Raw genomic sequence first — 13,675 nt, forward strand, 5'->3', positions numbered from 1 at the left:
TCACTGTTTCACTTCTTTTGACCCAGACTGTGTAAAATACACAATATGAAATTTCCAGTGCCCTCGGGATAGTTACTGGAGCAGTTATGTGAGTTTTTCAAGTCTCTCCAACGTGGCAGAATTAGAAATGTCTGTCTTTTTTTTATGAACGATATTTTAGGGTAAAGCCTTTCAAAGCTTTCTGCTAATGAATCAGAACTTTCCCATCTTTTCTTCCTGAGTTGATTCAGTACACGTCTTTGTGCTTCCTGCTTCCCAAAATCCAAAGGCAGAAACTCAGAAAGGGATACCGCTGTTGGAGTTAGGTGAGCTTTATTTAGTGGTAGCTTTATGCCATGAGATCTTTACTTGTGGAGAGGAGATTCTCCAGTTGTCAGGAGAATCAGTTACAGGATCTTTTTCCTCATCTGTTGAATTTCATTTGCTTTAGATTAATTGTATAAATAGAAATAAGAGTCTAAAAATATTTGTTTGTCATTATAATTCTAAAAACAGCATTTAAAATATATTGTACAATATTTAAACATGAAACTGTTATATAAATGGGATTATCTTGTCACTTTTGAACCCAATTGACAAGATTGAAAGAGCAGGTGTACTTGTTTAGGAAATTGTAGCTACTTCTATTCAACATGCTTTCAGGTAATGTCAATGAAGACCATTTTTCTCAAGCCCCTTCGTCTGTTGCAAAACTGTTTTCTTTTTTAAAAGCTTTAGGTAAGGATTATTTAGCCTACTCTTTTTAGAACTTCTAAATCATAGTTGCTTAGTTTATAAACCCCACATAAGAATGAAAAAAAAATTGATAAGCCTATGAATACTTAAACTCAACACCCAGCCATGTAAATGAAGGCCATGAGCTTTTTTTCTTAAAAGGAGTTTTTAGATACTCAATTTTATATTGCGTGTTTGAGAATATACCTAATCTCATGCTTGACAATGGATGAAGCTCAGTGAAATACTATTTACTTTCCTAGATGCAATGATATGATTTTTTGCTGTTTATGTGTTAGGGAGGAAGAAGACACTTATTTTCTTATACTTTGAAGTATCCAACTATAAAGAGCAGCTGATTTAAAGTACAACTTCTCTAATTGAATTTAGCAACCCAAATGCTTGTAGTTGATCATGAGTCCCTGCCTACGGCTTCTTCCAACCCAAACCATTCTGTGATTGATTCTATGATTATATGTTGCATTATGCCCAACTCTTGCTGAATTCAGGATTAAAGCTGACTATATGAAGTTGAATTTCTGTATAGAGAAGAATTCCTATGTTTAGGAAATTAAACTACTGTGTGAAGTAATATAAAGTACATAGAGACTGCTATGCAAAAGTATCTGAAAGTATGACATGTCTGTGGTGTGAGTGGAAAGGACTGTAGAAATATAGAAAGCAGTATTTTTTAAATTTTATTTGGAAAAAATAATTGGAAGTTATATTATAACAATATTAAAATAATTTGAAAGACATCATGAATCAAACCTGGACTCAGAAGGACTGAAAAAATTTTATATTATTAGTAAGAAAAATGCAGGCAGGCAAAACCTGTGTTTTATTTACCATCAGATACGTGTTAAGGGGAAGAGAGGAATACTCAATATCTCTCAGGTAGTCATTATTCCATTTCAAAGATTTTTGTTGTTGCAGAAGAGTATAGTGGTCCTATAGAGTGATTCATGTATCATGTCAGTGAGTTTTTTCACATGAGCAAGAGGCTGAACCGTAAGCACAGGTGGCAGGATGCAGTGCAGATTTGTGAGCCTTCATCTTTCCTCACAAAATAATCAGAGCACTTTTTGCAAACTGTGTGCATTGAAAAGCTGAGCTGCAGGGCACCTTTTTCTGTTAGAAGACCCAATGAGGTAGTGCAGGTTTTGTTAATTTTTTACTTTTTGGAAACTTGAATCAGATATGGCTTTTACTGCAGGTAAAGGTATTTGGTCTTTTTAGATGGCTGTGAGAATGAGTTCACTGTGTTTATCAGTCAAACAATTTATTGTTAGCCAAGCCTCAATATCAATTTATTTTCATGCTATCCCTTTCAGTTTTGCAGGAGAAACTACTCTTATGCACGGTTTTGTACCTTTATTTAAGTGCCTAAATTAGATTAAACGACCTAAGAACTCCTTGAAGTTGCTAAAAGAGAGACTGAATGTACCAAGTGAGTAAAGAAAAAGAATTCCTTTCCTTCACAAGTCCACCCTGGATCATTGATACCAGGGTGCTAAAAAGCAAAGCCATTTAGAGTACATTACAGTGTGTGGATATATCGCAGCTATTGTTCAGCTGCTATTCCCGTGACAATTAGATTTAGGTGCTGGAAAAATATCACCATTCAGCAAAAGAGGGACCTGAAACAGTGATATATATGACAATTTTATTTTATTATATAAGATATTAAACACTGTCAGAAATACATTTTTAATACTTCAGAAACCTGAACCTTAATTGCAACTTCTATCCTAATGTCTAGACTCCAAAGTCTATTGCTTTTAAATACTAGTTGCTCAAAATGAATTATTTGGATAGCAAAATGTTTAATCTTTTTAGTCACCATAAATGTCAACTGTAGGATTAAAGGATTTAAATGGTCATGTTTTTAAACCTAAAGCTTGAGTAGTTTAAACCAGCCTGTCTGAAGCAGGGGAAGGATAGATACCCAAGACCATTTTTGATTTTCCACTACCTATGCCTTATTGGTGAGCTAACTTTTGACTATTGAGTAGACAAGCGATCCTCAAGAACTGAATCAGCTTGCTTTGCAGGTTATTTACACAAAGGTATGAAATAATATATTAGTGACTTTATGATCTCCCAATGAGCAAATTAATTACCATTCAGTGACATGTCAAGCGCTGTCTCTCCAAATCTGAGGCACATATTAGAATTAGTGTTTTATGTTTCCTGGCTGCAGTGCAAGATGTGTCCTAATTGTTGTCATGAGAGATCCTTTTTTGTTATGCTAAAACATGGCCACCTGCAGTGTCTGCCTGATTTCAGTGGGTAACTTCTGTAAGCAGCATACAGTGCCAGTATGTTCTGGATAATTTTGTGGCCTTGAGCTAAGCACATAACCTTCTGCCAGAGGTTTTTTTTTTCCTTTTTTTACCTTCTGTATTATAGGAATAATACCACCTACCCACCTCACAGGCATGTTGGGAAGATTAATTAGTTTCTGTTTGCAAAATGCTTTGAAGATGAAAAGCACTGCAAGTGCTAAGTAGTCTTATAATCTCATGTTGCTATACTAGTTACTTAAAGCAACAATAAGAAGTTAATTGGTTTTCAGGTTTCAGGTGATAAGGATCTGTTGACTTTTAAAGTTACTCTATTAGCTACAAAGTGGTACTAAGAAAAACATTTCTCTTTTTTTTGATTAGAAGTACATTTAGCTCACGCTCAGTGATATGCACGCATGCTCTAAGGTATTCATCTAGTTGAAATTGGCCCCTTGTGGGTCATGGCCTGTGTATGAGCTACAGATCCAGAGACAAAGGGCAGTTGTGATTCTCCAGGGAGAAATCAGCCTTGGTTATTGGCAGTAGACTGCTTGATCAGGCATTTCTACACAGCTACTACAGGTCCATAGAGTAAAAACCTTGTCTTCCAATAGTCCAGTTGCAAAATAGGAGAGTTAAGTTCTTGGTCATAATGATTAAGGATTTATAAGACGAGCAAGGGGCCTTCACAAGGATTTTCAATCTCATGGAAAGGAAGATACTGTAGAAGGTCTGTAATCCTTTTATATCTTTCTTGTATCATATACTGAGATGTATGAGATGCTTCTGATGCTTCTGTTCATAATAAAAGCTAAACTGAGGACTAGGGAGATGAATGGATCACATGCATGGCTATGAAAAATGACTTCAGGATGTTAACATCTATGTAGAGAATAAAGCCAGAAATGTGTGTGGTTAGAGATGGGGTGAGGGGAGAATGAGACAGGCTGAAGAGTCCTGTCTCTGCTGTCTGTTGATTTAGTGCTTAGGGCTGAGATTCAGGGCTGGAGGCCAAGCTGTGAGTGATTGCTTATTCCATCAGTGGCAAATAAATGCATAAAGTGAAACAGAGATGTAAAATAGGAGTGATTCCTCAGAAAGTTCCATGATACTTTCTGAAATTAGTTTGTAAAGTGTCACAACCTACTGGCTTGAGAGACAGTACTCTGTGTTACTGAGCTTATTAAAGCCAATTGAGGAAATGGCAAAGCCAAGGGAACATATTTGCTTCAAGCTTTGTTTTTCTGCTTTTTTGTTTTGCAGTGCCATAAATATCTCTGAGTCATAAATCCCTTCTTGTTTTCAGCATAATGGACATTTCGTTAGAACATCTAAATTAGGACACTGCTACACTACATTTATTATGGGGGTTTACAGAGTGGAAAACCTCTTGAGGGATTGTGACGGGTAGAGTGATAGAGGGAATGAGAGGTTTTTGGGTCTGTATTCTGTGTTGTGGCTTGCATGTAGCTGCAGCGATGGTCTGAGCACCTCACTCTGTCCATGCATTGAAGAGTCAATTCCCGTATTTGTGGGATACTTCTATATGAAATTCCACAAATTGAAATGTATAGGCTACTTTGAGTAGGAGTGTTGGGTTCTTCCTTTGTACCAGTTCATAGCCTGTAGAACTAATCAAGTTTTCTACTGTGCAGAGGGTCTATCTGCTCGCTTGTGGAGGTGGACATGCTTTTGCCTCATGGAAAGGCATAAATAACTGTGGAGTTTTCTCTCCTCCCCATATGGAGGAATAGCAGTAAGCCTGAGCTCTAGTTTGCATGCTTCTCTTCATGCTGCCTCCTTCCTCTTCTCCTTCTTTCCCCATTTCAAGCTGTATGTCATATTATTAGCATTGTACTGGCTTTAATGTGGCAGTTCATACCTGTCAGAACTGTGTTTGTAGGCTCTTTGCATACTGGATATCCATACATTGCTTACCCTTGGGTCATATTTTCTTCACATCTATCAAATTTAGGCTTTATTCTTATCTTGTAATAAATGGATGCTAGGATGTTGATGATTTGGTCTCAGGATGCAAAGATTAAGACAGAGGCCTAAAATGTCTATACTGTCACTCTGCTCATGATCAAGACTTTGTGTTCTTTGCCACTCATGGAGTTGTATTTCTTTTCTAAATCTTCAAATTCTTTTTTCCCCTCTTGCAACCTGTGATCAGGACAACTGTGTTAGTTTCTCTCAATTTAGTTTATATGCTATGTAATTGTAGTAATAAAATCAGATTTTTATATCAAATCCCCAAATTTGAAACCATAATATTTAAATTATTAATTCCCCTATTGGAACATGTTTTCTGTAGCTTCGAAGCTTTGAACTGTGCAATTGTGAAATTATCTTCAGCTGACTTTAATCTTACTCTGCAATAATTTCAGAAGGGCTTGACAAACAGTCTTTATCCCTATACTGGTTTAAGCAGTGTTTCTTATGTTCTAGTCTGTGGATTAGTACTGAAGATCCCCTGCCACCTCAAGCCTAGCAGGGAATAAAGTTATGAGTTTCCCATTCTGCGCTGGAAAACCAGTGGCAAGATGATACTGTTTTGTTCACATCAGTTCTTCTCTATATCAAAAAATAAAAAACTTTCCCAGGCTATCTTTTCAGTTAATGTCTCCTTGTGATTCTGTAGTAATAAAAATACATGGCTGGTTTAAATAACAGATTTAAAATACTTTATTTCTCACAAATGTATGTATGTACTTTTTTTTCCCCAAGAATTGACTTGGGTTTTGAGTATTGCTTAAAGCTCTTTTATAAAGAGTTGCACAGTAAGTACAGCTCAGAGAACTTACAGTATCTGTCACTAACCTTTTCAGAAGTCTCCAAGACCACGTCTTATGGCCCCAAATACTTCTGTAAGTCCATGAGGAATGAGAGAACTCTGTGGTTAATATTTTTTGAGAATAACAAGGATTTGAAAACTATATGCACACTCGATGAGATTTAATATAATTTAATGCTCTTTGTTATTTGCAGTTTACTGGATATATCAGAGAAACAACTGTGTTTCATACGAATCTTACAGCTCCACTCCAAGTCACATGATGACAAGAAAAGGAGGTTAAGATGGAAGAGTGAATAGAGCGGAAAGGTCAAGAAAGGGAGATTAAGAGGTGACAAGGAAGATGGTTGTGATGAGTGAAAAGAAAAACAGGAATTAAGAACAAGAGGAAATGTGATACAGTGGATTAGGATGGTTTAAATTTCACAGATAATTTTCTCAAAAGCAAAAGAAAAAAATCAGTCTGAAGTAATAACAACAAAATACTACACTAAATCAGAAAGAAAACATTAACGTAGGCAAAGCTCATTGCTTGTCATTCTTCACTGCAATTTCATGCATCCTAGCAAACAGAATTCTGCAAGTATAGCTTTGAAAACTCCTCTTAACTAAATATATTGTGATGTTTGTGTGACAGAATGGATGCATCACATCCATTAGACATTCTGTCTTTTGTACAATTGCATTCTACTCACCTAACATTCTGACTTCTGGAGGCAGCATTTGTACTCTTCTTGTTGGAGTTTTCTACAGCATCTGAGGTATCAGTTTTGCTATTTTTTAAAAAAAAAAACAAACCTTCATCCTTTAATTTCCAGCAAATCTGTAATCCTACTATACATTTATTTCCATTTCTATGTCCTTCCTCTCAAGACCTTTCCTTACAATGGACCTCATTGTAAGTAAGTGTGTCACACTGTATTTGCCCCAGTAAATGGAAAATAACATTTGCAAAGAAGTTACATATTTTCCCTTAAGAAATCAGCTAGAATTGGCATTTGAAAGATGATGATTCTTGTTAAACCAGTCCAGCTCTTCATTGATGATCTAGGAAGATGACATCTACCCCATCTACCCCATGTTCTTATCGGTCCTGTAGTGACTACTTAATACCCTGCAAATAAAAGGTCAGTTTTACTGCCTACTATCATATTAAAAGAAGCTACTTTTTGCATTTTGACTAGCATGCAATTGAACACTATTTTTCAGGAATTAATAAAGTGAATAGACTAGCTAGTTTGCATTTAAAAGAGCCATTTCTTCATACTTGTCATGTATATGAGTTAGGATGGCAAAGTACTGTTGAATTAGGTCAGTAGTGTTGAGCTCTTGGTTGTACAGACATTATGAAGCATTGCAAATATGGTGCAGCTGTGTTCTGGCTTGTGCTTTTTAGAAAGTGTTTGGAGGTATTGAGAATGAGCTCTGCATTAAGAGCTTCAGCAGGAAAAACATATCCCCTATATAGTGTCTAAATATGAAATCAAAAAAAAGTAAGTACTTTGCCCATATCAGAATGGCAGATTCTGCAGTATGGTCCTGCAAGAGCCAAACTAAACAGAATTTTGAGTATGTACTTGGATAGGTTTGGGACTTCTGCCTTTTTGGTACTGTCTGTCCTGTTAGGACAAGACCAAAGTCAGCAAAGGCACTAACACTATAATTCCTCTGGTTTAAAAACTAGGGGAGTGGGTGTATTTTTATGCTAACTAGGCAGGTGCTTGGGAGGCTTTTCAGATTTATATTTTTCTTTCCCTCTTTTTCAAAATAGTCTATTCTTGCTAAAACCTGACTTGTCAACTTATCAGGGATTAATGAATTAGTAAGACCAGTGCTGATGTCTGGAGATGCTGACGAATGTTCTTTTGGCTATTTTTTTAGTTCATTCCTTCTGTTTATTTCTTTCACCTTTTCACAGTTTTTAAGATAATATCTCTGTGTAAGTATTTAGTATAGATCCAACTTAGAGCAAGGACTGATAACTGAATAAACATGGGATCTTTTCTTTTGGTTAGTAGTTCTCTTCAAAAAACCCGTTTCCACACATAACATTTCCAATTTGAAGGTGAAGTTATTATGGATATCTTTGAATGACTTCCCCAGTTTAGGCCAGGGAAACAAATGTGGCACAAGTCCGGCAGCTTTCAGTTTAATTCTAGCTTTTAACTTCTGACTTTCTAAAGTAATATGTCATTTCTGAATACATCAAACTTGCTTTTAGCAATATTTGATTAAACTAAAAAAAAAGAAATCACTTCCATTTCTAGATAATATAACCATTGTGATTCTGGCAGAGAAATATATATATATATATACAGTCTTTTAAGAATAATAATTATAAATATTGACTATATATATTATAAGTAGTTGGTATAGGTACAAAAAAGTATGTATTTAACTTATTTAATCAATTGTATGTGGATCATTGCTTACACAGAAAGTAGTTACAACATAACAGGTAGGCTTGTATGATTACTGTTGGCAAATGCTGTGTTTTTAGAAGTGATTGCTGCAGAAGCTTCTGAAAATTTTTTTTGAGTTACTAATTAATTTTGTTCTTGTGTACACAAATGGGGGATGTCAGCAGTCCTTACAATAGCCATTAATTGATATTCCTAGACAAGAGAAATGTAGTATCTAATGGTTGAGTGGTGGTAAACAGCATTATTGTCAGTTTTTAAAATGTAGCTTCATGACACATCACCCCAAATAGTCCAAAACCCCCAAAGGTGTCTCCAGAACAAGTCTCCTTGAAATGTTGCGTCTAATTTTGTTTCATACTTTTTTAAAGGAAAGGAAAAAAACCACAAAGCATTATGCCTATCTGTTTGTTCTGTGCCTACATTTTCTTCTTAGGAATTAGTTTATTACAGTGGCCAAACTGTTTTTAAATCTTTATGAACTCTTGAGGCACTTACTGTCAGTGGGAGAAATTGCAAATGTGTGTATAGTATAAGAAACTGATGATTAAATCCCTGACATGGAAGTCATTCTGGAAAGGTTAATTAGAAAATCTACAAACACAAGAAGAACATCCTCTCTTCATACTCTTTTTCCCCACTAAGCTCCTACAACCTCCTTTTCAGCTTTTATTTTAATTTCATAGTATTGTTCATTATCAGGTAAAAGCTCCCAGCTAGTCTGCTACCCACTAGGTCTGGGTCCCAGCTGTGTTCAGCTTCCCCTGGATGCTGAAAGATTTCCTGTTTTCATTGTTCAGGAATCTTAAGGTGATGTAAAATTTTTCTATTACATATATATAATTTCCTTTGGGATATAAATTCCTACACAAATAAATATTTTTATTTTTCCATATCAACTTTTCAGTTTGGCTTTTGTGGATTGTTTGGGGTTTTTTTGTTTTGTTTTTTCATTTGTGTAGGCAACTTACATGGAGTACAATCCTCTTAGTGAAGCTCTTAGGAAAGCTTTAATTCAGAAGATTATGTAGCCTGATGATTCTAAAGCTGTTACAACATTTCTGGGATATGTTGTAAAACTTCTCAGTGTAGTGAAAGGCTCTAATATATTGAATGGGATGAGAGAACAATATTCAAAACTGGTTCGCTTTTCTGTTTTGGCCCTATGACATGCAATCTTGGTGGGGGGTTTTTTAGCATTCATAAGAGGGGGGAAAAAAAGAAGAAAATATTTTATGTGGAGGTAGGCTGTTGTAAACTTAAAGTAAAAAAATAAAATACATTAATAGATGGTAGAGGTGGTATATTGTGCCTGAGACCGACTCTCCTAGAAAGATCAAGGAAGATGTTGTTATATAATGCCTGAAGTAGTTTATCCTAAAAATAAGTGTTTAAGAGGAAAATAAAAGTGTGTATGTGTGGGGAATAGTCTCTTCAAATCACTATGCCTGCACAGATCTCTCCATGAGTGCAAAGAGACTGTTTTTGCAGTGGGGGGAGCCTGGAGTGTGTGGTGCAGGCTGGCAGAAGAGCTGCAGGTTGTGATGCTCAGCCGCTGCAGCTGGTCCTCTTGTGGCTAAAGAGGCACTTTTTGTTTCTGTCTGCATCCTTCCTCACCTTCACGTCTCAGCTCTGTAAGGTTATGGGGAACATAGGAATAACAGCTTGCAGCATTGAAGTCAACAGCACTTTTGTTAGTGGTTCAAGTGACCTTGTCTTTGGTCAAAAATACCTCTTTCCTTTCCATTTTGCTTCTCAAGCCTCCTTTTGTTAGAACAAATGAGATGCTGCGTGTGCAATTGTGTATACACCTTAGCCCCTCCATATGTGTAGAGACACCTGTATACATACACTCGTGCACATAGGCTTCTCCTATATTTGTATCTGACTTGAGGCAACTCTTTGAAAATGTAGGTTCACATAATAATGTACCAAACACATAAACTAGTGTTCTAGACTGTCACCCTTAACGTATGTATATCAAAATGCAAAATAATAATAAACATATTAGACACTTTACTACTTTCTGCTCTAACCCTATTACCACTGGGCGGTTTGTCTGGCCTGTTTCCTTCGCTGATTAGTTTCAGCTCTCATAAAACTTGAAAATTCACATACCATGACAGCTTAAAAAAATTACAAGATACTATCAGTATGCATGGTAATCCCTTTTCTTATACCCTTCACACTGTTCAGTCATAGTCATAGATATGCTTACTCCTTTATGTTTACCTCCCCAGCTATATTTTCATTAAAATAATATATTCACGCCTGCATAATAAATACTTAGATTTTTACCTAATTGTAGTAACTGATTTTTATTATTTATGACAGTCATTGTCAGAATTCTTTTATGGTTCTGGCTGCTAAGAAAATTATAGCAACAGCTTCATGTGATTGCAGCAATAAAATAATAGATCACTTAAAAAAACTCAGTGACCAGTGCATTAACTCTTAATATTTCAGGAATTATTTACACTTCTGTATTCACACTTCTGCAATTCTATTACTTTCTCATTGATAGGATTCTGTTCTTGCCATATTATAAGCTTTAATTATCTTGCTACTGTGTTTTTGTGTTAAGTGACTAATTTTGGAGAAATTAGGATGCTTGTCAGATTCAAAGATTGAATATATGTCCTAATTTCTTCTCAGAGCTATGAAATAATTGTGGGCTAGGGTGGAAAAGCATTATGGGTATAGGCATGCAAAGGAGCTTGCCAAGTGCCTATATATCATAAAATGTCTTAAATTTACAGACATAAAAGTAAGATGAAGACACAGCCATTAAAAAGGCAGTCATTTTTGAGTGTCGCATAATTTAAACACTCTAAGTTATTGAAGTGTCACAAGTTTATTGCACCTAATTTATTAATACAATCATTTGGGATTCACTTATGTCTCTTGCTCTGCCCCAAAACAGAGGCTAAAAGTCTGTTAAAATGCATAGACTCTGCTTCAGCAGTAAAAGTGAAAAATGCTTCTCAAAATGTGGTGACACAAAAAATAACAACTTTTCTGTAGTACTTGCAGGTAACGGGTGGCCATATTTCTGTTTATTTGTATTTGTGTATTAAAGTATGGCAGAGGGATCAAATAACCAGCTGAGTTTGATTCCCCTTTATCTTTCCCATTTTCACATTAGGGGACATCTGCATGGGGAAAATAGCCTGATGCTTTGGCCTCTACCCAGAGTAAACAAACAAACAAAAAAACCACTTCAAAACCAACCAACTAAAAATCCTGACAAATACCCTGTTAAGTGCTTTGGAAGATAATTAAAAAAAAAAAAGAAAAAAATTTATAATTTATTTTTAATCCTTTCATGTACTGAATTGGCTTTTCTTAGTTAGCAGGTTCTGTTTTGTTTATTTGCTACCCAGGAGCACTTTTGATGTGTTTAAGCAGTTGACAAAACAGTGCTGAGGTCTACTCTGAATGAAAATGGGCACTGCAGAGAGCTGGAGACAAAAGAATCCACTTGGTTGTAATACAGACAGAGCTTTGACTAAACACCTTATGTGATATCTGAGACAACAATTATACACGTGAAGAGTTTTAACTTTTAGATTCTTTAAAACAAAATAATTAAAAAATTCTCACCTTTTGTTATCTTTTTTTCCCCTAATCAGGACAGAATTTTACCCTAAGGCAGTTAGGAGTTTGTGAACCAGCAGCTCGTCGAGGACTGGCATTTTGTGCGGAAATGGGGCTCCCCCACAGAGGTTACTCTATCAGTGCAGGGTCAGATGCTGATACTGAAAATGAAGGAGTGATGTCTCCAGAGCATGCCATGAGACTTTGGGGCAGGGGGGTCAAATCAGGGCGCAGTTCCTGTCTGTCGAGCCGTTCCAACTCAGCCCTCACTCTGACTGATACCGAACATGAAAACAAGTCCGACAGTGAAAATGGTAAGTTCTTACACATATGCCCCTATATGAATTAATGTTTCATTGCTGTTTTGGTTGACACCCAGTAATTTTAAATCATTAAAGGAATGGCCTTGAATTATTTACCTTCTTTCCCCCCCCCCTTCCAGAAAAGTCAATATTCAGTGTCAGTCCTAACTAATGTAACCTTTGGGTGTGATGTTTTAGCTGTAATTTTGAAAGAGTTTAATCACAAAAATAGATTATTATTATCTCAGGCCATGTCACCTGTTACCCTCTGGGGAACAGCTTAGTGGTGATAAAGTTGTTCCCCAAGCCAACTTGCATTCAAAAGTTTCATTGTAAACTGTTCTTCAAGACATCTTGGAGAAGCTGCAGAATCTAGAATGAATGAATGAATGAATGCAAAGAATAGCCTATTAACAGGACTCATGTGATTGGAAAAGAAATTTGATTGTGCTTTAAACTTCTTAGCTGATGAGGAATTGGAATTGTGGTGAAGAGGGACATGTGGCCTTGGATGTTCTAGTGGGACTAGATTACTGTGCAATTAAAATCTATAACAAAAATCTTAACAGAAGCTTTGTAGGATGTGGGATATGACCATTGTATATTAAGTCTTAGTGTTTAAATGAAAATAGGTTAATACAATTGACTGATTAATTTTTAAAGCTTTTCAAAGTTTTTTTACTTCCTCTTGACGTTATGAACAGAATCTAACGTGTTGTTAAATGCTAAATGCACAGATCTTCTTTTTACCTGTAGAAGTTTTTCAGCTTTACTGGAATTAAAATGATTGTTCTGTTAACTTCATGACAAATTCAAGAGGAAATTGAAAAGAAGAGTGACAATGAAAATTAGTGATGGCTATTGCCTGCATGTCTACATGTAATTTTATTAATTTATTAAACCTGTCTGTTCAGCTGTACAAAAGTCAGAGCAATTTTATTGCTATCCTCTGGCAATAGCTGTAACACATTGTGGGAAACAGCAGTGTAGGTGTGTATGTATGATAATCCTTAAAAGAACAGTGCGGTTTTATTTTAAACTACAAGCAATAATGTTTAATTTTTCCTATTTATTATTTTAACTTCAGTTTGAGAAAACAAAACCAAAGCTATATTTTGGTATTATTCACAGTTGTTGTTTCCTCTGGTGGCTGGTTCTACCTGAAGATGCCTGTGCAAAACAGCTGTCTCAAATGGGACCCTCCTTTTTGTGTTGGACTGAATGCTCCATGGTACCTGAGCAGACAGCTCTGTGTTCATGGGTGTCTTGTGTCATGCTTGGAAAACTTTTTTTGAGTCAAAGGCAAGTTCTGAAAGAGGAGCACAAGAGTACTTGCCTACAGCTTTTTGGCAGTGAAGTTTCTGTGGGATAATGTTTGATATTTTGGCTGCAAAGCAATCTAGAATAAATTGTTGAGCAGTCCTGTGATTTTTCCTTTTGAAAGGTCTCTTGAGCCTTTTGTAAAACCCTAGGTTAATGATCTTGAAAATATGTACTTATATACACATGCATGCAAATAGACTATTTCCATAGAAAGCCGTATCTTTACATTACCAC

General features: G+C 35.9%; 1 protein-coding gene across 6 annotated transcripts in view; it reads left to right on the top strand.

The window, feature by feature from the left end:
- TENM3 (teneurin transmembrane protein 3) overlaps positions 1–13,675 on the top strand; it is a 459,642-nt gene that overhangs the window by 146,333 nt on the left and 299,634 nt on the right. For all 6 annotated transcript variants that reach the window (XM_017827399.1, XM_017827086.1, XM_017827468.1 and 3 more), the window contains one exon: positions 11,852–12,130. In XM_017827399.1, coding sequence (XP_017682888.1) covers positions 11,852–12,130 — 279 coding nt within the window. The remainder of the gene's footprint in view (positions 1–11,851; positions 12,131–13,675) is intronic.

The sequence above is a fragment of the Lepidothrix coronata genome, unplaced genomic scaffold, assembly GCF_001604755.1.
Source record: "Lepidothrix coronata isolate B3197 unplaced genomic scaffold, Lepidothrix_coronata-1.0 Scaffold0, whole genome shotgun sequence".
In the NCBI taxonomy this organism is placed as follows: Eukaryota; Metazoa; Chordata; class Aves; order Passeriformes; family Pipridae; genus Lepidothrix; species Lepidothrix coronata.